This window comes from Mustela nivalis, assembly GCF_964662115.1.
Source record: "Mustela nivalis genome assembly, chromosome: 2".
NCBI lineage: Eukaryota > Metazoa > Chordata > Mammalia > Carnivora > Mustelidae > Mustela > Mustela nivalis.
In genome coordinates this window covers 145267032-145293589 of record NC_139021.1, presented here as the reverse complement: position 1 = coordinate 145293589, position 26558 = coordinate 145267032, and the positions used below count along the sequence as shown (strand labels likewise).

The window sequence follows — 26558 nt, the reverse complement described above, 5'->3', positions numbered from 1 at the left end:
ATCAGAAAAGATTATCCTCACTAATATTTAAAGGAAAAATAAATTAAAGCCTCCATGAGAGACCCCTAGGTATCTATTAGTCTAACAAAATAAAACAAACAAACAAACAAAAAACCCCTTCAATCACATGTTACCTTTAATCTTAGAAGACTAGCTAAAAAACAAAAAGAAAAAAAAAGTACCAATAAACACTCAACAATGCCTACTCATGCACTTCTAAGGACACAGTTTGGTGAATCAGCTCAGCCTTCTGTAGGGGGTGTGACAATACCAGAGAGGAACGGTAAAGATGTGCCTGCGCAGTACCACCCGGGAGGGGTTCATCCTGCAGAAACTATTGCACGGAACAATGTGTGCTCAGGCCAAAACTAAAAATCACCAAAATGCCTCTCAATAGGGAGATGACTAAGTAGATTCCTACAGTACATTCTCCAATGGAATGCCACCATGAAAACGATCAATCCAATATGGAAAAGCATTGCAGGGAGACATTATATGAAAGAAAAAGAGGCAAATTGATATGTCCCCATGATGACAACATGTGAGTGCACTTTGAAGATGGAGACATCACAGAGAGAAGAAAGCTCAGTCCTGTATGTTGAGGCTACTGTGGGTGAAAAGGAGGCCAGACACTCTATATACGTGATCTCATTTAATCCCCACAAAAAGTTATAGGAAAGTATGACTTGTCCCCATTTCATAAGGGAAAACTGCAGTTCTTAGAGCTAAGTGTGTTGCTTAAGTCAGAGACCCAGCAAGTTGTAGAGCTGGGACTTGGTGTCCAGGTCTGCAAGACTCCAGCTCTAGCTCATCTTCCACTCACCCCACTGCAGAGAGGGGCTATGCTTACTTAAAATTGTTCTGGGCTTACAGGACTTGTATTGAGGTATCCTCTAAGTTTATTGGACTACCAGTACATAGGCTGGCCCTGGGTGGGCAGTAGGCCAAGGTGTCAGAGTTAGCTGGGAAGTCAGTTTGGCTGGGATGGGCCCCAGGGTCATAGACAGCACTGAACAGAAGAAGTAGGCACCACACCCAGGACATGGACATCAGAAGACGTGCAAGTAGGGGCGCCTGGATGGCTCAGTCGGTGAAGCATCCAACTCTTGATTTCATGTCATGTCATGATATCAGGGCCATGAGATCAAGCCCCATGTTGAACTCCACACTGGGTGTGGAGCCTCCTTAAGATTCTCCCTCCCTCTCTCTTTCTCTTTCTCTCCCTCTGCCTGTCCCCCTACTAAAAGAGAAGAAGGAGGAGGAGAAGGGCAGCAGGTAGAGTTCCCATATACAGAAGGCATGAAGATAGAGAAATCATCCTCTTGAGATGAGCTAGCTCAGTGAGCATGCGACTACTCGAAGACAGTTGGAAAGAAAAGCGGCATTACAGTGGTCCCTCGTGGGCCAGTTGAGAATGTAATACTCGGGATTACACAGGGCTGACAATGGGCCCTGGGAAACAATGGTGTAAAAAAGTGACCAGAAACATCCCAGGTGGAGGCAGTGATATTGAGTGAAACCAGGCTCTTGGGGTGGCCTCAAGCTGCTGGTGAAGATGTGGAGACAAGCCCAAGATCCAACAGTGAGGATGGGTTTCATGGAGATAGAAAGGCAGCTCTGGAGTGAGTTGTCAAGGAGCTGCTTGTCAACGTCTGGGGCTCTGCCTAGTCTGGGACAGTGCTGGTTACTTGTGAGAACTGTGGGATAAGTTGGAGAGTGGATTGGGAGACTAAAGGCCCAGAAGTAAGCAAGGGCCAGATCCTCAGGGGTGGCTAATTGATAAGATGGAGCTGAGGGCAGAAAACATCACAGAAAGGTTGTGTTCAGTGTCCTGGGCTAGGAGACTCTAAGTGGGATACATGGTGGCTTCCTGGTAGAGGTCTCCCGACTACTCAGGCACAACAGGGATGGTTCAAGCTCCAGGCTCCGTGGTCAAGTGTCATCAGGGCCCGGGTGGGTAGGAATCATGGATGGTACTGGGAGACAAGGACATCAGCCAGCCGAAGGAGCCACTAGGACTGCCGCCTTCCCCTCCTGATACCCACACCAGTGGGGAAGGGTTGGAGACCCACCAAGACTTAAAGGAAAAGAGGGGCCACTCTATCTACTACCTACTAAAGATAGGCCCCACATCTTTTCCATTGGAACTCAAGTGCCAAAGCCAGATAGGAGCTTAACCCCTCACCCCAACCCACACAGCCCTTCTCAATCATCATTTTATTATTATAATTTATTTTTATTATTTTTTTTTTTTAGAAAGAGAGAACAAGTAGCGAGGGGCAGAGGGAGAGGAAAAGGTAATCTTAAGCAGACTCCATGCTCAGCACAGACCCCGATGTGGGGCTCCATCTCAAGACCCGGAGATGACCCAAGCTGAAATCAAGAGTCGGACACTTAACTGACTGAGCCACCTAGGGGCCCCATCTCAGCCATCAATTTATGTGCTTGGGATTTTAGAGAGGCTATCTTGTTCTATTCTTTAATGGCTTATAAATTTCAACTTTGTTTCCTTTCAAGATTCCAAACTCCTTGAAGGTAGCGATTTGTTCTGGCACACTTTTTTTTTTTTTTTTTTAGATTATTTATTTGTTTATCTGACAGAGAGAGATCACAAGTAGGCAGAGAGGCAGGCAGAGAGAGAGAGAGGAGGAGGCAGGCTCCCTGCCGAGCAGAGAGCCCAATGAGGGACTCGATCCCAGGACCCTGAGATCATGACCTGAGCCAAAGGCAGTGGCTTAACCCACTGAGCCACCCAGGCGCCCCAAATTTTTTTTTATTATAAGAAAATATACGCATCAAAGATGATTTAGAAATATAAAGTGATGATGGGACGCCTGAGTGGCTCAGTCAGTTAAGCATCCCAGGGTCCTAGGATCGAGTCCCGCATCTGACTCCTTGTTCAGCAGGAGTCTGTTTCTCCCTCTACCTGCTGCCCTCCCTACTTACGCTCTTTCTCTGACAAATAAATATAATCTTAAAAAAATAAAATAAAAAGTGATGGAAAAGGACTCCCCTCCCCCCCAACCATCAGTTTTCCAATCAAAAGATTGCTTTCCAAAAATTAAACCCAAAACCATGTTCCACTTCACTGTATCTTAACAGGGCAGTGAGTGCCACACAGGGCCACTTTGGAGGAAGACATAATGATTCACCATGCCGATTCTCCAAAGGACAGGACTTGACTGGTTTTTCTGCATAGACCCTTTTGCAGTGCTATGGGTCTCTCGCACCTTGCCAGAACTTATTTATAATCTTGGCCTGAACAACCCTACGCTTTATTGCTTCTTCTGCTCTCTCTCTCTGGGATTTGTGCCACTGTGACTTTCAGCCAAACTCAGTGAGCTCAAGGGAGCAGACCCATGCTCACCTTTTCCGTGGTACCCTCTCCATGTGACACACACCTCTCATCAGCCCGCCCTTAGAGTACAGGCCTTCTGTGCCACTGTCTGCCCTGGACCTTCTCCAAGTCTCTTGGATCCTTCTAGAAGTCGGGCAACCAGACTTACAGGCAGTGTCTTAGGATCAGACAAGCCACGGCTTGAATGCAGGGGTCAGAGGGCCCTATGTGCCTTGCTGAGCCATGGCTCTGTGGGAGATAACCGGAAAGCCAGTATATTCGCATCGTTGTCCCTTTTCAGAGGGAAGGACCTGGTGTACTCAAAGGACCCTAAAAGGCAATTAGAAAATCTATTCCAAAAGCTAGAAAATTGGAGTGTTTAGATTGAATTGTGTTATTTCCTCCCCCAAATTTATATGCTGGAAGATACTCCCTGTACCTTCAATCTACTTGACACAGGGACACACCAATGACCTTCTTTGAAAGCAGGATCTTTGTGGATATAATTAAGGTGTAAGTTAAGATGAGGTCATTAATCCAATAGGACCAGTGTTCTTATAAGAAAAGGAGAAGCTGGGTGCCTGGGTGCCTCAGTTGGTTAAGCGAATGCCTTCAGCTCAGGTCATGATCCCGGAGTCTTGGGCTTGAGTCCCGCACCGGGCCACCCCACTCAGCGGGTAGCCTGTTTCTCCCTCTCTTCCCTGCTCCTGCTTTCTCTCACTATCCCTGTCTCACTCCCTCCAATAAATAAATAAAAACCTTAAAAAAAAGAAAAAAGGAGAAGCACATAGAGACAGTCACACACAGAAGAGGGTGCCATGCAAAAACACAGACACACATAGGGCAGGCTGCCAGGGGACCATGGAGTCCGAGACTGAAGTTCTGCAGCTATGATTCAAGAAACACCAAGGATTGCTGGCAATCGCCCAAAGCTCAGGGAGAATGCATGGCCCTGCTGTGGACGTCTAGTCTCCAGAGCTATGAGACAGTCCATTTCAGTTGTTGAAGCCTCTGGGTTTTGGTCCATTGTTACAGCAGACCTGGCAAACTCACACTCAGAGTCAACGCAGTGCACTCCACGCACTGTGGAGTGTGGGAGTGGTGTAGACACTGATGTGTGTTGCTGTAAACTTTATGATGAGGGTTTCCTCTATTATAAGCCTATCAAAATGGTTCAAGTGGAAACTACATGGATATTTGACACATGGCCACACTTTACCTTGAGCAGCACTTGTAAAACAAAACAAAACAAAACAAAACAAAACAAAAGTGGTAGCAGCACATTAATTTTCCCAAATAAAGTTCAGTCAATTGCAGACTCACATCACAGACCTTTCTCAGGGATGAATATTTCCTAGATGTAAGGCAGAGTCTTAATGTCAGTGAACTCATTGCTGTGTCCCCTCCCCAACCCGAAGCCCTCATAAGGAAAATGCCAATTTCATGGGGAAAAGGACTTGGCTGTTTGGAAGAAATAGATGGCACATGGTTAACAGTTATGTAGGGCTTATCTCTGGCAACTATGTATCAAGAACAAGACTATTTAGAAAATAAAATGATAGCCCCCATTCCTAAAGAGTCTATCAAAAGAAGAAGCCCTATCTCAGCCTTTCATAGAATGAGTCAAAAAGCTCCAGCCTAGTGTTTCTTGGTGCAAATTTTGGGGAAAATCCTTGGAACACTTCATCACATTTAAAAGAACTTATAATCAGAAGAAACCCCCTTACTTTATTATTCACTGCTCCCAATGATGGAGAGCATTGCTAGTGAGGCAAGCTGCTGGTATGACAGATCCTGGGAGAGTACTCTTTTCCTTAGTGAAATGGAGAGTAACAAAAGCCCACTGGTTTAGAAGTAATTATTAGTAATAAACTTGGCTTGACTGTGACATATCCAGATACCATGGTACTTCTAAAAATGATCAGAATATCAGAGCACCAGAGTTGAAAGGGATGTAGACAGTTGATCACCTGGCCCCGCTGGGTCCCTCTTGCCCCTTCTCAGAAAGTCAGAACCCCCAGCCCCAGCTAATCACATACTGCGCAGATGAAGCAGGTGTCATGCCAGGTGTGTCCCAGGGCTTCAATAAACTTGTCACCGGCTTCCACGGGGAAATCACAGCCATGACACTTGGTGCTGAACAGATTGACGTAGTCTGAAATGAAAGGCAGAGTGAGGACCAGGCAGGCTGGGAGAAGCATCCTGGACACACCAACCTGATGCCCTAACAATGACATCACACCACAAATCACTGAGCGGGGGCAGTGGGTATGATCTAACTGGTTTACTTGTTGTCTTGCAGACAAAATGCTCAGCTATATGATTGTGGTTTCTTTTCTTTTCAATCATTTGCACAGGTGGTCTATGGATTCAGGCTTAGTTATCACTCTGTGCTGGTTTGATTTGCAAACACTCTCCATACCTGTCGTTAACTTTCTACAGGGCGATTTTCTCCTCTGCCTTTACAGCCCAAACAGACCAATCCCAAAAAGAAGAAAAAAATCATATTTCCAAATAGCTTGAAAGGAGAGCTCTTAACATTTTTAGGAGTTATATAGTATGTTATTTGCCTGGCAATTCTCTCATTGGGCATTTGTGTTGATAACAATTTTTACCACTGGAAATAATATCTGAGCTACTATGTTAAGACGTGTCCCCTTCCCTGCCTCACCAAAGAGATAATAATACCATGTATTGCTTGTATAATGCTTTACAGTTCACCAAGCATTCTCGTATAGATGGTATTCTTTACTAGAATCTCAATGTCATGGTCTGTGGATTTGTATGTACTAGTTTTCTTGCCACCCTCAACACCGTGCCTGGCGCACGAGTTAGTACCCAACACATACATGTGGGATGAATAAGGGAATGGATGAACCAGTGAATCAACAAATCAATGAATGAACTCAATCTTCAAAAAACCCCTCCAAGATTGAACTAATTATTTTTCTGTTTTATGTGTGTTTTATTTTGTGGATAAGGAAACTGAGGCTCGCCAGAGTCATACAGCTGAGACACACAGCTGAGCAGGCTGGGTCCCAGCTCCACCAACTGTCTCATCTGGGCCCCGGGGGCAAGCAGGTCTACTGTCCTCAGTGGAGAATTCTTCCAGATTCTTTGAGGGATGTTTGATGTCTCCTATGAAGCCTTCATTCCCCTACAAGTGTACTTGTCTCTCCACAGCTCTGCCACAGTTGGCTTCTCCTTGCAACTTCCATGTTTCTGCTTGTGGACAGCATGGCTGCTCGCCGTCTTAGACCACATGCTGAGAGGCAGTGTGCCATGGAGGGTTATGTACTTGGGTTCTGAAGAACAAAAGCACTGAGCTCAAGTTCAAGCTCTGTTTGGGAATTGCTCCTCCTTGGGGCAAGTCACCTAACTTCTCAGTGTTTCCATTTTCTCCTCTATAGAAAGGAAGTAACTACAGGACCTAAGTTGTGGGGTTGTTTTACCGATTCAGTAAGGTAACGTATGTGAATGTACTTGGCACAAAAACTCAAAAATCTTGGCTCTTACTTGTATGTCTTTATAAATGACGGAAGGAGAGAAGGAAACGTGAGTCCAGTGCCTACTCGGCACCAGTCCAATCCTAGTGCTTTTCTAAGTTTCCTGTGTAATCTTCACAGCAGCTTTGTAAAGAAATATTATTCCCACTTTAAAGATGAGGAAACTGGCTGTCAAGTTTCTGTCACCTGGCAGGAAGGAACCCTCCTCATGGACTCCAAAGTTCATCCTCTTTCCATGACTTCACGTGGTCTCGTTATCTCTTTGCCATTGAGCTTTGATAAGTTATATCTCTTGGATATATTTTCCAATATACGGTTTCCCCTTTTGTGTTTAATTATGGTTTGTCATGCAAATGCTGTGTGTCATGGTCTGTGAAGCCCATCTCTGACAGACCCCTTAATTTCTCACCAGAACTAAAAACATCATTCTGGTTCCTCTACAAGGTTAGAGCAGGTTTATGGTTCACTCCGTGCTCTGTAGGAACTCGTGTGGGTGAGAAACAGGGCCATAGGCTACCCCATCTCCGTGGGAGGGCAAGCCCTGAACCCCACTTCTGACTTCTCTCTCCTTATACCTTATAGTTTCCGCATGCCCTGGACTCTCACCTACCTCATGCCTGTGTGTGAACCAGGTCCTGTGCTTGGAAAACCCTCCCCACTTTGTCTACCTGTGATCCTGTGGGCCAGGACTTCCTTCTGGGAAGTCCTCTTCCTCCACCCTAACCAAGAGAGATGAGATGGCCTTTCTGGGAGCTTCTCTTGGGCTTCCCTGCCTTCTCACTCCATTCATTCATTCATTTAGTCAATATCTCTTCACTGTCCATTTATGTGTTGGCATATCCTAGGATGATGTGTCCCCTTGAGGTTTTTGAGGGCAGAGACCCACTCCTAATGCTCAGTGTCTTTCAGAGGAATTGGCACAGATTTGATGGATAAACCATGAACGGGAAAACAAAGGAATGGTTAAGAAAACCTTACTAAATACTGATTCCTTCTTTCACTGTGCAGCCTAATATTAAACTCTTACAATAGAATGTCTAGTCTTTTTCTTTTTTTTTTAAGATTTTATTTATTTTTTTGACAGAGAGAGACACAGTGAGAGAGGGAAAACAGCAGGGGGAGTGGAAGAGGGAGAACAGGCTTCCCTGCGGAGCAGGGAACCTGATGATGGGTTCAATCCCAGGACCCTGGGATCATGATTTGAGCTGAAGGCAGACGCTTAACAAGTGAGCCACCCAGGTACCCCTAGAATGTCTAGTCTTGCCTGCTGATTGTTTTTTCTGTTATATACTTGATTCTGTATGATCTGGGGAACTGCCACCTTGTTTTAAAATTTGGTAGCACTGGTCTTGACCCTAATACATTTTTTTTAAAAGTTCACATATTTCATCATTTATCAAAAAAAAAATGAGAATATAATTGCAATTAAGTTTGTGCATGGGCCTTTCCCGCCATGAATATAATCTAGTTCCTCATGTATTTATTTCTTACTCTATTTCTTCTATTAGGTCTTTATAATTTTCTTTGACTAACTCTCTTAGGCCCCAAGTTGAATTTGTACCCTGTATTTAATGGATTTTATTGCTGTTGTAAAAGGGTTTCTATCCAACAAATCACAGTTGCTTTCTGTTGAAAAAGGGCTTAGTGCTTTCGGAGAGCAGTGGGTCTTCAAACATTAGAATCATCTTGAGGGTTCCCTCAAGATGTGTTCCCTCAAAACACAGACTGCTGGGCCCCATCCCCTCAGAGTTTCTGATTCGGTGCATCTGGGGTGGGGCCCAGAGATCTGTGTTTCTGTGATCCTGATATTGCTGGTCTTAGGATCATGCCTCAATTCTCAAACTTAACTGAATATAGAATCATATGGGTGGGGGTAGGGTGGTGAAATTCTGCATCTGAACATCTGGGAACTGATCTTCTCTATCTTTAAAGTTTCCCAGGTGATCCTCAGGTGATCAGCCTGAATGGGGCTCCATCTCATGACCCTGAGATCATGACCTGAGCTGACAACAAGAATCAGATGCCAAATTGACTGAACCACTCGGGTTCCCCAGTAATAGCAATTTGTATTGGCACGAACACACATCTATCAATTATCTGCTAATTATCTAACAATTATCACTATACACTCACAAGAAAGAAAAAGAGATGCTTATCTTCTCCCTTTTACACATATGGAAACTGAGGCACGGAGTGACCAAGTAACTAAGTCATTCAATTAATAAGAGCTGGGAAAAGATCTCACCCATATATAAGAACTCTAAAAATTTTTCTTTCATAATTTGTTGTCAGGGGAGAATAGTTTTAGTTAGCTTTGCTTTTCCCCTGGAGGAACTGGAATGTTTTCTCCTTTCTGACTTTAAAGTACACTAACTTACTGTGTTTATCTTTTGCCCTCAGACTTGTTGCCCATTCACTGTTGTTCTGTTATTCTTCATAATCAACATGCTTGCTTTTCCTTCTTCTATTTGGTGCTAGTTCTATGACCTTAACCTTCTTATCTATGGTAACTTTGTTGGACCCTGCCTCAAATCCTTTTCTGAAAAAGGCAGTCTATGGGAGCCCCTGGGTGGCTCAGTCAGTTGAGCATCTGACTCTCCATTTTTTTTTTTTTTAAGATTTTATTTATTTATTTAACAGAGAGGGGGAGCAGTAGAGAAGCAGGCTCCCTGCTGAGCAGGAAGCCAATGTTGGGCTCCATCCCAGGACCCTAGGATCATGACCTGAGCCAAAAGCAGACACTTAACCATCTGAGCCACCCAGGCACCCCTGACTCTTGATTTTGGCTCAGGTCATGATCTCAGAATCATGAGATCAAGCCCCACGTCTGGATCCCCCAAGGAGTCTGCTTGTTCCTCTCTCTCTCCCCCTCCTCTTCTACTCCTCCCCCTACTCATGCATGTATTCTCTCTCTCCAAAATAAATAAATCAATCTTTAAAGAAAAAGAGAGGTAGTCTATGAATAAATGAGTGAGGAAGTGGCTAACTAGCTAGGATACCTGATTCTCTAATAGAGTGCTTTGTCTTCAAAATTTATAATTTACTCCAAGTTCCAAGGTAAAATGTAGCATTTTAAGGAACAAAGAAACTCTGAATTCAGACGGGGCGGGGGGGGGGGCGCTGCCGGTGGTCACAGGATACTGAAGGAACATCAGAGGAGTAGGGAAAGGGACTTTCACATGTTTGATTCTTTACACACTTTCTCTGGTTAAACACCTGCTCGTGAGGCCGGTGTTCATATGTCCCTTTGTATAGATGAGGGAAGTGAGCTCAGACAAGTTTAAACACTCGCTCAGGGTTACAAAGCCAGCCCGAGGTGGAGCCTGAAATAGAACCGAAGACAAAGTCCAAAGCCAAAGCCTTTTCAGACTCCAGATCAAACTCATCTGAAAGGTTTCCCAAGTGGTTACAAGATGCCAACCTGTGTTCCACATATTTGGTGCAGGGAAGGGAACAGAGATCGAATGTATAAAAAACTTTTTAAAAGGCTATCGACCCAGCCCCCACCCAGGAAAGTATGACTCTGTCATTTGGAGACTCCTGATGGTTCCATGTGAATGGACACAGGCAGGAGTTTCCTGTACCTGCCCCTTTCTCCCAGTCCGTGGGGCCCCCTCCATAGCATAGTGGTCCTACCTTTCTCACAGTAGGGCTCCCCGTCTTCCATGTGGAAGAGGCTGTTCCCGAAGGGTTTTTTGCAAGCTGCGCAGACGAAACAGGTGGTGTGCCATGTCTGTTTCAGCGCATGCATCACTTCCTAGGAGAAAGAGCCTCCGCTCGGGTCACAAAGGTTCAGGACAAAGAGGAAGTTGGGCCCTCTCTTCCTCACTGGGCCCTGGCTACTGCTGGAGCACCCCAACAGGGAGCAGGGCAGAAGAGCTCAGGAGGTGGGCCTTGGACGTACTGAGGAAAGGCCCAGGGAGGGAGGCAGAGGAGTTCGCACTCAGGTAGCACCTGCTGGGTGCCATGTTCTGTGTCAAAATCATCAGAGAGGTGGTTATATTGTCTGTGATTCTGAACCCTCCTATCAAAGCTGCTGATTACGTCACTTTACCAAAGGAGCATGGAGGGGTCAAGGCCACATGTGGGTGCATGGCAAGGTCAGTCTATGAAGTGATAACTTGCTTTGCAGAAGCTCCACCAACACTTCAGGCTGTGTGGCCCAGGCAAGTTATCATCTCTCTCTCCAAGTTCATTTGCTCTCTGGTTCACTGGTGGCAAACCAAGTCCCTTATAGGATAGATGGTTGTTCTCTCTCTGTTAGCAGCCACTTCTTGGCTCCATAATGGGACCCCACAATCTTGGAGAGGGAGAGAGATTGGTTGGGGAAGAGACAAAAGTCAGAGGACTTACCCCCATGATTTTGGTGTTGCACTTGGCACAGATTGGCGCAAAGAACTGTTCGTAACAGCGCTCGCAGTACACGTTGTTCTGTTCCTCTACGAAGCACACGTCCGCCAGGGAGGTCTTGCAGTAGGCACAGTTGAACTCTTCTGGGTGCCAGGAACGGCCCATGGCTACCAGAAAGGGGCCCCTGGGGAAGCAGAGAATGGCATTTTAGGCGGGCCCAAAAGCTCAAGGCCCAATGTTTCAGAACCCCCAACACTTATGTAACCCTTCTAATGAACTCATGTGAAATTCAGCTAAACTCTACACAAAAAGATATTCATTGTTGCATCAATAACACTAAAGAGAAACAGGGAAGCAACTCAAATATCTACCAGCAGGGGACGAGGAAAGCGTATTATAGCTATCGAGTCAGTTGTAACAAGAAAAGCCAAGACAACCATGCCAATGGCTGACATTTACTGAATGTTTACTCTGTGCCTGGCACTATTTAAGAAGAAATGCATGTGTTCACTTGTTTAGTGCTTATAACAATCCTAAGAAGTAGGATTATGGTGCCCACTTTCAGATTAGGGAACTGAGGCACATAGAGGTAAGTGGTTCAAGGTCATAGTGCTAGTACAGCTAGGGTAGCTCAGATCCAGGTTGGCAGTCAGAGCAGTGGGACTATGAGGAAATGTTGTACATCTTAATTTTTACTTTTCTGAACTCTCTAATTATTCTCTAATGAGCATGTGTTGCTTTGTTTTTAAGTAAAAGTATATTTATTGCATGTATACGCCCTCCTCCCCAACACACATATCCTGTAAACATACTATGTCCAAACGAGTGTCACCTAGGTCCATGAAATGACTTGTTTTCCTTTTAGGGTGGCAGATGTCCACCAAAGCCCTGAGCAGCACTGGCCTGACTGTGAAAAGACCCAGAAGGAAACCTAAACGAAAGCTGGGTCAAAACTAGCCCTGTCAGCCAGCTTGCAACACGCCCAATAAACCCAACAACAAGACCTGTGATTCCCATAACCCGGCCTTAGCCCAAGGGGGAGGTCCTGGCACCAGGCACTGTGCTGGGAGCTTCATCCACTTACCTCATGGAATTCTCCTGCCTCCTGAGAGAAGTGGCTGTCTCATAGGTATGGAAGCCAAAGCTCAAAGAGGGTCAGACTAGGTGGCAAGCCAGAGGAGCCTGAGGCTGCCTAGTAGAAAGCCTTCTCCCTATCCCTGCCCTCCCTCTCACCCCCTGCCCCACCACAGAGTTCAGATGGTGCACAAGCGCCCACCACCCCCGCCCAGGCTCCCAGAGCGCCGACTCCATGGCACAGCGGGACCATACCTGATGACGTTATTACAGTGGCCACAGAGTGGAGTCCGGCTGCTGGCTGGGAAGCGCTCAGCCCGCTGAACGATGCCCCTGGCCAGGGGAGACACTTGGGGCCCCACAGGGGTGTAGGCAGGGGTCCCTCGGGGCAGGGTTTGCTTGCTGATGGAGGTGGTACTCTTGCCAGGGGCAAACTTCTGAGAGAAGCTGTCGTCTGACACCCATGGGGGGCGGCTGGCAGACTCCACAGGGCCCCCGCTGTAGGCCGCTGAGGGGGCAGGGTTATAGCTTGGGGCTGGTGAGGGGGTGTAGCTTGGAGCCGGGGAAGGGGAGTAGGTGGGGGCAGGCGAGGGGGTATAGGGAGCTGGGCTATAATTGGCCCCCGGGGATGGGCTGTACGTGGACACCGGCACTGCAAAGCCAAAAACAGCCAAAAAAAAATATATCAGGGATTAATTTCCCCAATTTCCCCCATGCCCAGCCAGAAAACTGTAAAAGGTGACTTTAATATTAGAGCAGTACAGTTCCAATTTTGATGGAAGACATGTTCCTGAACTTTTTGATGCCCCAGATTTGAGTTTGCAGCAGGGAGCTAAGGGAGATAGAACAGAGCCCTCGGGAGCCTGGACAGGGCTGGGAAAGGGACAGAGCTATAAATATCTGCAGCTGTGTGGGGTGGGGCCTAGCCAGGCCTGGGCTTCCAGAAGCCTGCAAAAGACAGGGAATGGGGGTGGCGGGCGTGCCAGGCAAGCCTCATATCTGGGTCCCCTGGGCCGGGAAGGGGGTGGGAGCGGTCAAACTTGGCCTTGACTGGAAGATGCTTTCAGCTGCACTCTGACCAGGGATTTGACATCCACAATGCCTCTCTCACATGTGTTTGCTGAACTTGGCCCTAGTCCAGGCTTGGGGACAAAGTAGATGATGGGGCAACTGGGTTCTCAGGTTCAGGTTTCACTTTTAGCTACAATCATTTTCTTGAAAAACACTGTAGCTTCATTTGCATTGGGGGAAATTTCCCCTTGGTTTGATTGGGGTGGGGGTCTTGAAGGAGCCATTCAGAGGGAACCTGGGCAGAAATATTGGGGAGACACAGCCCAGGTCTCGCTGCTCCCTCATTCTGTGGCTGGCTCTGGAAGGCCCATGCTCCCCTACACCACTTTGGGGGAAACACAGTATGTCTGAGAGCATGTGAAATTACCATGAAAGAATGCAGGAGAATATACCGCCTCACTTCCAGAACCCCTTCCTCCAGCTCTCCCAGAGCTAACACCCTTTTCCAGAGACAACACAAAGGAGCACAGCAGCTGCTCACCCAAAGCCTTCTGAGGCCTGGACTCTCAAAACCCAGGTGTCCAAGTTCTGCGGCCCTCCCGCTGGGGATCCTGCACACACATTCCAGTCGGCTTCCTCTTCTAGCCAGGGAGGCTCCAGAAGCCTCACCTCAGCTCACAGTCTGTGCCTCTGGAAAGAGGCCTCATTCCTCCCATCCTCAGAAGCAAGTTGGGGCAGCCTCCCTCCATTCCTGAGCCTGCTTAGGTGGGTGGACTATGTTGAGGGGTGCGGACACAGTCCCCCTCATCTTTCAGCCGGGAAAGGAAGGTCTTCCTCGGGGCTAAAGTTCCCCACCTGGCCTTTGGTCTCTCCCACCTGGTTCTCCGGGCCCACCTTGGGTGGCCTGTGGCATGCTGTTCCAATTCTATTGTGCTACTCCCAGATGACTGGCCCCTCAGTGCTGGGTAACACAGGAACCCCAATGCTGGGCGGGAGGGAGCAGGCCTGTGTTATTGAAAGGGGAGGGGGTAAAATCCTCCACAGCCCTGCTTTGGAACCATGTTGGGAGGGATGCTGGCTCCTAAAAGTAAAACCCTCTCCAGAAGGAATCAATCTTCTTCTCACTTACTAAGGGAGTAGACTTGGCACATAACAAGTCATCTGGTTTAGTCCTCTTTAGGATTGAGGTCACTGAGGCTCAGACAGAGCCAGTAAGTGGCAGAGTGAGTGTCCAAAACCGTTCCATTACCCCAAGCTACCTCTGTAAAGAATACAAGTCTAATTCCAGAAAATCTTGGTGCACCACGTCATTGAGGAGTGACTATCAACTTGGAGGAGGTCCCATGCTCTGGCATGTAGCACAGCCATCAAGAGCCCTATATTCAAGTCCCAGCACTACTACATCCTGGCTGTGTGTCCTTGGACAAGTTCCTTACCATCTCTGGGCCTGAATGTCCTTTTTTAAAAACAGCATTAATAATTCTTAGTGCCTCACAGGGTGGTTATGAGGTTTCAAGGGGACAAGAAAAATAAAGTGTTCAGCCTAGTGCCTGGCACAGTGCATACATCATTTCATGTTAGTGAGGGTGGTGACTTCTGGGTCTCAGGGTCTGGGTGAACTGTCAGCTCAGCTTACTGCCTGATGGTCACCTGAGGGAACCCGTCCAGGGAAACTGTGGGATGTTGAGGGTGGGGAAGGGAGATGTGATGCCCTGAAGTCAGATAACCTGGGACTGAGTCTGTCACCAGTGGTAGGAAGTATGATGCCCCTGTCTGCTTCAAAGGGAGTGGTGGGGACCTCCTGGGGAGACATGATGCATGCACTGTGCAAACTTGTGAAGCCCAGATTCTGCGTGTTGCCCCCCTTCCTAACAACCTTGCATAGCAGCCAAGTGCCCAGAGCAGAGCGCCTCAAAGTGCTAGGGCAGGGGTGATGAGGGGAACGCCACCAGGGAGGGATGTGGGGAGAGGTCATCTAGCAGATCTTCAGAGCAGCTTCATCCCTCTCTATTATATATAATGGGGTTCTAAGCAAGATTTTGTCCCCTGCTTTTTTTTCTTTCTAAAGTGGGGGAATCTCTGCAGAAAGGGATTAAGAATGCAGCCCTAATCCTGTGCCAGTGCACAGCCCTAGGAGGCAGTAAGCACTTGAAATGTGGCTAATTCAAATTGAGAAGTGCTATAAATGTAAAATACACACCAGATTTCAGGGCTTAGCACAAGAAAAGAATATAAATATCTCATTAATCATTATTTTATGTTTGACATATATTGAAAAGATGTTTTGAATATACTGATAAATAAAATACGGTAACGTGATTTTCACCTGCTTCCTTTTCCTTTAAAAATGTGGCTAACTAGAAAATTTATTTTTATTGGACGGTGCTGCCCTCACCAGCACAGTGGCTACCTGGTACTGATGGCTTCCCCAGGCCGGCTCTTTACGTGTAGTACTGCATGTAAATCTCACTGCAAGCCAGAGAGGCAGAGAATATTTTCTAGCCCATTTTACAGGTGGAGAACTGAAGCTTGGTGAGTCTAAGTGACTACTGGAAAGTTAGGGAGCTGGGGCAGCAGGACTCAACTCCAGATCCCCTGCTTAACCTACTCCCTAGGCAACCAAACGGGCTTTAGCACGCCCCTTCCAACTCAGGCCCTTGCCCACTTTTCGTGCACCCCTCCAGCAACACAAACCCCATTCCCTCTGCCTGGCAGATGTTCTCTTCCCTCCTCCGGAAGGCCTTCCAGACTCCCTGATCCAGCCCCGTCTTCTAAGCCCTTGGGAAAGGCTCAGCAGGTCAGAGGCCTGCCAGAATCTGGACCCGGGTGGGCTGCCCTAGGGACTTTCGGCTTCCCGAGGCGCAGGCCGGCAGCTCCCCACTTCCACACCGCGTCCCCCAACTCTAGCGGGGTGAGAATGGGAGTGCGAGGAGCGGCGGCCTCCCTGTCCCCTTCCCTCTGCGCCCTTCCTCCTGGCTCTGGCCGCGCCACCCCAGACGTGCCAAAAGGGAGACCTGATATCCCATCTCCGAGCCCGGGGCTGTTGCTATTTCTGCTTGACGGAATTAAGCCCGTCTAAATTAGAAGGTGATATTTCATCTCTAATTGGCAAGTTCAAAAGGCCCCTATCGCACTTGGCGGCCTCGGGAATGTGTAATTAAACAAGGTGATTTCTGACTCATTCCAGGTCGGGCCTGGCTCCCCGCGAGCGCCGGCCCCCGCCCGCCCCGCGGGCCGACGTGGCCTCCCCCGGCCCGCTCCGGGCCCCTCCGCCCACGGCGAGGCCTCCCCGGCCGCCTCCCGGGCCCCAGGTGCTCCGGGGAGCGGCCGCCCAGTCCCGGCGCCACCGATGGCAGCCGGGCTGCGAACGTCACCCTCGGCGCAGAGGAGTCCCGCGGGGGAGCTGCGGCCCGGCCTGGGTCCGCGGAGGACGGGAGCGGCTCGGGCCAGCGTTCCCTGCTTCTCCCCGGGCCGCCTGCCAGCCGCCCGGCCTCCCCGGGAGAGGGGCGGAGGCCGGTCGCCTCCTTCCCCGCGGGCAGGCATGAGTTAACGTCTGCACCGCCTGGGAACGCTACGCGGGGAGGCCGCCGCCCGGGGCTCCGGCACGTCTCGCCCGCCTGGGCCCCAGCCCGGGACGGAGCGGAGGGGCGCCGGGCTGGGGGCCAGGCGGCGGGCGCCCCCGGAGCCGTGCTGCCCCCTGGCGGACCTGCGGGGGAGAGCCGGCGCCCGGAGCGGGGGCGCCGAAGCCCGGGTCCGCCCCGGAAGGTGCCGGGGAGGACCCGCCTGGGAAGGGAGCCCGGGCCGGGACGGAAATGCGCTCCTGGCGCGGCGACAGAGCCTCGCCTCAGCCGGCTGCGGCTCCCCCAAACTCCTTTCCACCCTGCCCGCCGTGGTCCCGGTCTCCGCAGGGCAGCCGCGTCCTCCAGCTCCCCCGGAGAGCTTCGCCATGGCAGCCAGCTCCGAATTGCTCCCTAATCCTGTGGATTCTAACCTCAGAACTTTGTGTCCCTGCGTCTGAAAGGACAGGGAAGGGCGCTTCCTGTGTGCCAAGTACTCGGCTGGGTGCTTCATTTCGTCCCCAGAATACGAGGTCTACACAGCTGCGTGCCCATGTTTCAGAGCGGGGAACTCAGGCCGCGAAGACGAAGGGCTGTGCCTTGGAGGAGGCAGAGCGGGCCCCCGCACCGGGACCCGCCTGATGCTGAAGCGGCTTGCCCACACTCAACCCCGCAGGCAGAGCGAGCTTTATAGGAGGAGGGCTGATGACGGCTCCTGGCTCCTCGGCCCTGCACCTCAAGCCTAGCTCCACACAGCCAGGCCCTTCCTGCTCAGTCCCTGTCTGACCTCCCCTAACCGCCCATGCAGGATCCTCTCTGCCGACTCTCCTTTTCCTTAACGGGATTTGCTCCCCAGTAGGGACTCGACCTCATGACTTCTTGACCAACTCTGCCTCTCTTGGGTGATATAGAGAAGCCCCCTCGCATCCCCTCAGAGTTAGCTACCCGATTCTTTCCCAAGCATGTCCTTAACTTCCTCACCCCATCACGGTTCCCATGTGTGAAAAAGGTGTGGGTGTAATAACTTGGGAGGGGGAGGGGAACAGTTTGGATATTATTACAAGTGGAAAATGTCATTATTGCTAGAATTTTTATGGCCACCATGGCTGTGAAGAGAAAATGTTGAAAGTATAATGCTTTAAATGAAAAGTGTGTGCCCACCTCAAATCCTATCTCAGCCATCCAGGGAACTGGCATGGGCCCCCCATGGGAACCATTGTGACCCATGACCCCTGGGTTCAGTCACCAGAGTGCACAGTTCACTGCCTCTCTCCATGCCATTCCTTACCCCTGGCTTGAGTTCCTTACCAGCATTCATTCATTCATTCATTCATTCATTTATTCATTCATCTACTACCTTCGCTGAGCTTCTCCTCGGTGCCAGGCCTGAGTCAGGCGCTGGGGAGACAGTGAAGAAAATCTCCACAGCCCTGCCCTCCCGGAGTTCAGAGTCAGAATCCAGAGGGAAGGAGGGGATGGTGATGTCAGCCCTGGATGGCTGTAGATGCCCAAAGCCCTGCTGTGGACATATCCACTAGACCAGGGCACACAAGACCTTCCACAACCCGGGGAGATGGCAGCTAAAGAGCCCTTAGCTTCACTGAGCAGGGGGGCTTCACTGAGGCAGGGGGCAGGTAGGCAGGGGACAGTGAGGTGAAAAACTGAGAATTGCCCCCAGGCTCTGGGGAGCAGGCCAAACTTTACCAAGGGAAGAGGAGACATAGCGCTGAGTCCTCATCACTGTGAAACGGCAGGGACCAGAGGGATGGAACAGATAGCTGAGAGCTCTGCGGCCCGCTGACCCTGTGCCAGCCATTCTGTTGCTGATCACGTGTGCTCTCTGGGCCTCCACTATCCTGCCTCAGCTGAGGAAACCAAAGACCAGACAGGATGAGCAGCTCGCCCTGGGTCACAGCATGGTTCAGTAGGTCTGTCCAGATCCCACAGCATTTTCATGACACCTGCCCGTCTTCCAGCTTGAATCAGACCCACACTCCTGGAGAAACAAGCTCTCTTCCTTCACCTTGAGCCTGGAAATCCCCAGCCAGGACCAGGATCTTCCTGAGAGCTGGGTGGCTCCATCCCTGGCTGGCACCGCATACTTGTCTGCCCAGGGCCGGAGGCAGGCTTCATTGGATGCTGCCCCACATGTGGAAGAAGGAGGGCTGAGCCTCCTTGGCAGGGCCTCACTGGCCACCAACCTTTTGGGGATGTGGCCTAGAAACCACATCCGGCCTGAGAGCCTCCCCTCCATTCTGCCTCTCACCTGGCTGGTAGACAGAAGGCCGGATGCTGGCGGTGGTGACAACCCTGGGCTTGGGTGCAGGGGCAGCTGAGGCCTCATTGTATGTATGAGTGGCAGGTGCTGGAGAGGTCGCCTTGGCGGGACTGTAGGCAGAGGCCTGGGGCCTGGAACCAAGGGAGGGGGGAGGAGTTAGTAGCCAGAAGCACAGCCCTACCCAGGCCCTGGGGCCTGCAGTCCTGGCAGGCTGTCTCCCCCAGCTTCAGGAGCTTCTGTGAGGAGGAAACCTGACAGAAGTCATCCCAGAGTTGCCAGAGGCTGTAAGGAAAGACCATAGCAGTCTTCGCAGGGAAGAAGCGGCTCCATGGGGGCTGAGTGTTTGTGAGCCTGGTGAGAGCAATACAGCCCATTGCTAGTGCTGTCACCTTAGGAGAGAGGGAGAAAAATCACCGGCTTGCCAGAGAGACACAGAGAAAACCTTCACTCCCTGGGGAGAGACTTCCAGGGTGGGGCCAGGGCTGGAGGGGGCAGTAGCAGGAGAGAGGAGACAGATGAGGTGGTCAGAGCTACCCCTCTCCCTCAACCTTCTGGGGCACAGCCTCAAACCACTGGCCGCCTCCCCATTCCCCTTCCCGCATTGCTGGAGGGAGCTGCCAAGTCTCAGGTTTCTGAGTGCTCCAGGGAGGGCTCAAGGGGAGCCAGGAGACACAACCCCCGAAAAAACCACACACACACAGGCATCTCTTTACAGAATTCCTGTTGCCCTCTTCCCACTGAGTTAGCTGCCAAGGGGCCTAGAGCAGCCTTTTCCCACTTGTGACCCAGGAACCATGGGACCTCAGTGAAGGGGGGAAAGTGCCCCAGTTCGTTGCCCTCAGGAAATGCTGTCCTTGGCCTCTCCCCTTGAAGAGCTAAAAGTTCCAAGAACTGGAGTTAAGCAGCATGCTCAACTTTGTCTCATCCAGTGTTTCCCAGTTTCATTTGTCAGTGAACAACCTGCCCCCCCACTTTTTTTTTTTTTTTCCATTTAAAACTCAAGAATACCTTACTGAACACATCCTTTGTTTCTCTCTACATCTTTCAGATACCACTGGGGGCCACGTGTCCCCAGGGCAAATGGGTCATTGATGGGGATGTTAGAGAAGTGAACCCTTGCTAATATGTCCCTGTCCCCCAGCCCCTGGTTTCCTGCCTTCCTTCCAATGCTCCCGATGGGCCCAGGTGCTGGGCAGAGTCAAAGGATAAGAAAGTATATTCTCCAGGGCTCTGAGCTAAGGACCCACCCCTGAGCTCCTGAGTGGATCCAGAAGCATGTATGGTGCTGCCCAGAGGGTATGGAGGTAGAATGAGCCTCAGACAGCCAGTGTCCTGGATGTGGGAGGTGTGCAGACTTACCGTGCCAAGTTACCATGTTGCTGACTGGGTGAGGCCATTGTCTTCCCTCCCGGGGCCTGCCTGCCCTGCTCTGATACACCACAGTGGAGTAGGGGTCTCAAAGGAAGAGGAGGAGGCAGTATCCCAGGGGTGCCCAGCTTCTAGTGTAGTGGAAGGCCTAGGGTCAGTGGGGCTTAACCAGGCTCTCCCAGCAGTGGAGGAAGCTTTCCCAGCATCCCAGAGCTAAAGGTCTTGCGTCAGGGATTGGTACTAGGGGAGGAAGCAGAGGCTTAAACCATCGAGCAAGGATTCTAAGGCCATGCCAAGAAAGGCTGGGGTGTCCATTCGCCTCCCACGGGCTCCCTCTAGCTCCATCTACCCTTGGGCAAGAAGGGGAGGTGTTTGGGCCCAGAGTGTGGTTCCTTAGTCCTTTCTGCTCTGGCCTGATGCTGGGAGCCCTCCAGTTGTCTCTCTGACCTCTACCTAGGCCTCATCTCCCTTTGCAAGGCAAAGGAAGGAAGAGTTTATCCTGTGGAGGGAGCCCTGAGGGCCCCAGGACACAGATGACACAGAGGCCTGAAGCACAGTGCTGGAGCTCACCCTTGACCAGGGCCCCAGCGTCTGGAGCTCCTCCATCCAGCCAGGGAGGCATCTCCCCACTTAACAACAGAGACATTTCTTACCCTCTTCAAAGTGTCTTCTGTGTGTCCTTACCTGAAGAGATTTTGTGTGCAGAGGGGAAGCAACTTGCTAAGTGACCCCAGGAAGCTGGAATAAAACAACCCCTGGAGGCCCAGAGTGGGCTCACCCTTGAGACGAGCTGGGCTGAGCAAAGGCTGGGCCTGGCACCACCTAGGTCCTTGTGAAGCCTGGGGAAGGCAGCAGCACACAAGTCTGCAAACCACTCTGCCCACCCTTCATCCTGCCTCAAGCCAGGGACCTATGAATCTTGACCCAGAAAGGCATGACCTTTCCAGCAAAACCCTGGGAGGGGAACATGGAAAGCTGGGAAAGCTGGCTCTGACCCCAGACACCAACTTGACAGCTTCCTCTGCCCCAGCAAGAGTTGGGCCTGTCCAGCCGTTACACAGCCTGGCCATGCTAGAATGACTCATCTGGCCTACCCTCTCCACCTTCCCTGTACCCTTTACAAACTGCAACCCCCATCCCCACCCCAACCTTTGTTGGGTATCCAGGAGGTCAGATTGAAATGATACTTGAGAGCATTTTATGTGCTGGGTGATTTACGCACACTTTTCTCTGTCCCAACCCTCAAAAAAGACATTGTATTAAGTATCTTAGCAGTTGAGGAACTAAGCTGCAGAGAAATGAAGTCACTTTCTGCAGTGGTGGAGCAGAGACTTAAGTCCCATGACATAGGCTGCCTCTGGAGGTAGCATGCTTTCTATCAAGAGATAAAGAAAGAGGGCAAGTTAGTTGCTAAATATCTGCCCAGACCTGGCATGCCCGGGTCAACAATGCCTCTGCTCCAGAGAGCCTTCCTTGACTTCCCAGACCACAGGGACAATTTCTATTCTCCCCCTTATCCCAGTTCCAGGCCTCTGTTATCTGCGTGTGTGTGTGTGTGTGTGTGTGTGTGTGTGTGAGTGTGAGAGAGAGAGACTTTATCACTGTCTCAGAACACGTGCTGGCGGTCAAGGCAGCATGTCCCTGTCTCTGTCCTGACCCGCATAGTGTGCTCTCCTGCAGGGACCCAGGCTCTGCCCTTCACGCTCAGCACCAGGCAGTGCTAGGTTTGGCTTCCCAAGGACCCAGAGTCCTAACCACCTTGGAAGAGCTTTTCCAAGGGCTGGACACAATTGTCAACAGGTAGACCCAGGCTGAGCCTTTCCTGACTCCCTCACCTGAGGTCACGGCCGGCACGTGGGGGGCCAGTTACCTTGGACTGTCCGCAGGGCTTGAGGCAGGGGCTGTAGCAGAGGCGGTGGCAGCATGGGCAGTGGCTGCACTCAGGGGTGGCGAGGCGGCCCCGGGAGGGGCAGCAGCAGGCGGCTGGGCAGAAGCGGGCAGCAGCGGGGTGGCGGCCTGGCTGGTACACACTGGAGCATGCGCAATAGGGGTGCTGATGAGGCGGGACCAAGAAAGACAACAGGTCAAGGGGGTCCCGTATACACTGGAGCATGCTTAATAGGCATGCTGATGAGGCAGGACTGAGAAAGACAACAGGTCACGGGGGTCCTGCTGTATGGGGATGGTGCTGGCAGCAGAGACAGGCTGGGCGGAAGGCACCATCCATACTGCAAACAGGGTAGAATCTCCCAGAAGGCGTGTTTCCAGGCTCAGGGAAGGAGCCTCCCAGGACCCAAGAGGGAAGGGCTCAGAGTACTTGAAGGTCCATAGTCACATCAAAAGTATTCTCAAGCCTGGCTAGTTTCCACACAACCCCCTGCTCCCAATTTCTGTTACTTCCTATCTTGTCTTTCTCCATATATAAAACAAAAACACAGTATGGTGGGAAAGTAGATTGAATTACCAACCAAATTTCCTCACCCATCCTGTTTTCCTTCCCATTTTGCCCTTCCCCATTTAGTCAGAGGCATGCATTGTGTCTGAGAAGAGATGGGACATGGCACAAAGCAGAGGTAAGACATGTGCAGGCCCAGGGCTTCGACTGTGGAGTTGTGAGAGGCTGGGCATCAGGCTGCAGATGACTCAGGCCCCTGAATGCATTTGGAAGATGGACGAAAGCTACCATGTCAGGCAGGTCCAGGGCATCAGAACAAGAAAGGGGACAATGCGGCAAAGGGGATTCAAGGAGAGAGGGAGCCATGTCCCTGTTCTGGATAAACCCTGGGGATGTAGCAGGACCCCATGGTGAAGAGGCAGGCAGACCCAAGACAGCCCAAAGATCCCCAGGCCAGCGGGTGACCTAGCACCCGTAGAGGGTTTCCCCCACACCCCCTGAGAGTCATGGACATGGTCCTGAGTGCCCGCGCAGCTGAGAGGCACTGGGAACTAGAGAGGGGCTGCTCTGCGGTGTCACCAGCACGAGACCACGTGGGCTGGGAATATCCCAGCAGATGTCAGCCCAGGCAGACCACCACCAAGGACCAAGGACCCACATGCCCCACCCCACTCTGTAAGCACCTTTTCCCCCAGCCCATCCAGACAAAAGAAAAGCATCAGAGCCCGGGGTGATGGGATTTGATTTCTGCCATCTCTGTGAAGCAGGGCAGAGAATAAAAATTAAATTATAGGAAAGCAAAGACATGCACATTCTTTGCTCCTTGGGGTCTTTGGACGAAGATTTGCACGCAAAACAACAGCAGCAAGATATGCAGCTCCTGCCCATGGAAATGACCTCCCCCATGTTCTGCAATTCATTCGCTGAACTCGTACCACCTGCCAGGCTCATGTCTTTAATTTCTCACTCCAGTCCTCTGATGATCGGCTCCGTTCAATAGCTGAGGGAGTGGAGGCCGGGAGAATTCAGTCACCCAGCCTCCTAGTGCCTCCTGGCAGAGACAGCAGGATCTGAGTGACATGCCCTTGGATTTGAAGGAAGTCTTACCCAGGACCTCAAGGAGGAATAGAGAAACTTCTCGTGATTAGCCAAGTAGAATCTTTCCATGACAAAACACACTCTTCTTATTTGAAAACAGAAGACTAATCTTCCCTCTGTGAGTATTTACCATATGCTGGGTCTTGGGCTGAACTACTGTACAAATCTCAGTCCATTTGATCCTTTCAACCTCCTTGAATGATTGGTATCATGATCCTCGTTTTACAGATGAAGCCCCTGAGGTCCAGAGAGATTGAATCTCTGCTGAACGCTGTGCAGTCCCAAGGGGGGCAGTGAAGGGTATGAACCCTAATCACTACAGAGCTTCTCAGTCTTTCATAGGAAGACGAATCGCCTGGGAATCTTGGTAGAGTGCAGCTTCTAGTTCAGTGGGTCTGGGGGGCTGAGAGTCTACTTTTCTAACAGGCTCTCGGGAGGAATGCCGCTGCTGCTGGTCCGCAGACCACACTTTGAGTAGCGCCGTGCGGGAGGGCTCTCCCAGGTAGCAATGCAACTGGGCCATGCGCTGTTCACCAAAGCATTGCTGAAGTGATCTCCATCCAGCGAGGTGCGCGGGAGCGAAAGGCATGAAATAGCAAGAGAGGGTTGGGGAACAAGAGAACCAGGGACTTGGCAAGGTTGTAGCCTGACTTTCCTGTGGGAGGGGACACCATTCTTCTCCATGACCATGTGGAAAACATTCAGGGTGGACAAAGGCAGTGGCCATGTCCTGTCCAGCCCTTTCCCAGCTTAGTGGTTCTGACAGAAAGCCTCAGGCAGCCCCGCTCTCAGGCCTGCTGTATTAATGCCTTGAGGCCACTCACCCACCCTCCACAAAAGAACCTGGTTTCTAGAAGCCATGCCTATGAAGCATCTGCCTCAGAAAAGGACTGAGTCATAGCACGGCGCTGGCCACTCAGACCCTCCTCAAGGTGTGAGCAGGTGCAGGCTGGGATGACTCAGGCTGACAAAGGACACCTGGTCCCCCTGTTGCATGCTTCTGGTGGGCTTCTGAGAACTGAGGACACCACTCAGGACTAGAGTGATGAAGATGTCTGGGTTAGAGACCGTATTCTGTAGGACAAACAGGAAGTTGGCTCTGCCTATCCCTTTTGCTCCAGTTCTCTGTCAGACCAGCTTACCTGGTGGCTCTCCCCAGGCATAGCTCCAAACACACCTGAATTCTGGGGGGCAAAGGTGGAGCTGAATGGGGGCCCTAGGAAAATTCATGACCTCACATCCTGTTTAGGAAAATTCATGACCTCACATCCTGCACTGTTGGCAGACACCAAGCAGCCAGGGCCTAGAAGAAGTAGGGGTGGCACTGAGGGTATCCTGTAGGATTTTGGGGTTCTTGTTTGGGTCAACTCTGGTCTGAAGTACCAAGGAGTAGGTACAAGAGAGCAAGCACTGTAGGGGACTTATTAGGCCCTGGCTACAGTCCTGAAGACAGTACCCATGAGATCACCCCAGCCTGGTCTAGAATTCAATAGTCGCCTCTTGACTTGGTCATAATCCACTTTAAATATCAAAGCAAAAACCAGACTAGACCACCAAGCCACTTACACTCAAATGATCACAGCTGTGTGGGGGAGGGCATGGCCAGAGGAAACTTACAGCCTGGCTAGTCCCCCTTTCAGCCCATCTCTTCCCTCAGCCTGGTTGGCAGCAAGGGGAGCGTGCCAGCCCTGTGCCCCTGCTCAGTGGTGATGGCCCTTGATGGGGGGAATGGTGGGGCTTGGTTGATGTTCTTATTGATGATGGCAACATGTATGGGAAGGGTGCAGATGGTATTGGTGATGGTGCTAGGTCTTGGGTTTTGTGGTCATTGGGCTCAGGTTGGAACTGTGGGTGACGATGAAGGTGTTATGATTGATCGTGCGGTCGGGGGCGGGGATTGACAGTATTTAGGTGAGGATGCTGTTTGTCTTAGTTAAGAGAATGGGAAATGAACATCTTGGTTGATTGCATGATAGCAGAATACCAGTCAGGGGGTTGGTCTTGAAATTGTTCACACTGCCACCGACCGAGTTGGCATTCCATCTTGCAGCCTGATAGCTATGGCTCAGGGCAGCCCTGCCCACATCCCTTTGCAGCTGCGCTGCTGCAACACACAACTCCAAGGGCCCTGGGGTCATTATAGTCAAACTAATGACACCCCTCAAGAACAGTGTCTGGCAATCTCCATAGGCTATAGTGTGAATGAAGCCCTGCAAACTTTGCTAGTCCTACATGGCCTTCAGAACACAGAGCACCCTGGCATCCCAGCTCTGGACCACTACCCATAATATCCATTCCAGCCAAACTGATTAACTCGGGATTCTAGGACACCCTTCTTCTCCTAAGCACCTCTGTGCCCTCTGCGAAGAACACCTGTTCAGCCTTCCCTAACTGCACTTGCTCCAGTCCTACCTAGTCATGAAGATCAAACACGAAGACACCTTCTTCCAGAAAGCATTCTCAGACCTCTGCTTGGAGGGTGCTCCCTGTCTCTGGCTCTCACATGACCAACCTTGCATCGTGGTCAGCCACCATCCACAGTGGTCCTTTCTGATTCCTTTGGCACCCACACCTGGCCAACTTG

At 50.8% G+C, this 26558-nt stretch overlaps 1 protein-coding gene across 7 annotated transcripts in view; it reads right to left on the bottom strand.

Moving 5' to 3' along the window:
• LDB3 (LIM domain binding 3) overlaps positions 1-26558 on the bottom strand; it is a 59761-nt gene that overhangs the window by 3078 nt on the left and 30125 nt on the right. For 4 of the 7 annotated variants that reach the window (XM_082719392.1, XM_082719396.1, XM_082719397.1 and 1 more), the window contains 5 exons: positions 19102-19244; positions 12523-12919; positions 11197-11377; positions 10480-10600; positions 5377-5492 (listed from right to left, as the gene is read on the bottom strand). In XM_082719392.1, the coding sequence (XP_082575518.1) occupies positions 5377-5492; positions 10480-10600; positions 11197-11377; positions 12523-12919; positions 19102-19244 (958 nt within the window). Of the gene's footprint in view, positions 1-5376; positions 5493-10479; positions 10601-11196; positions 11378-12522; positions 12920-19101; positions 19245-22351; positions 22535-26558 lie in introns of all 7 variants that reach the window. The other 3 variants (XM_082719391.1, XM_082719394.1, XM_082719395.1) reach the window with 1 other exon arrangement.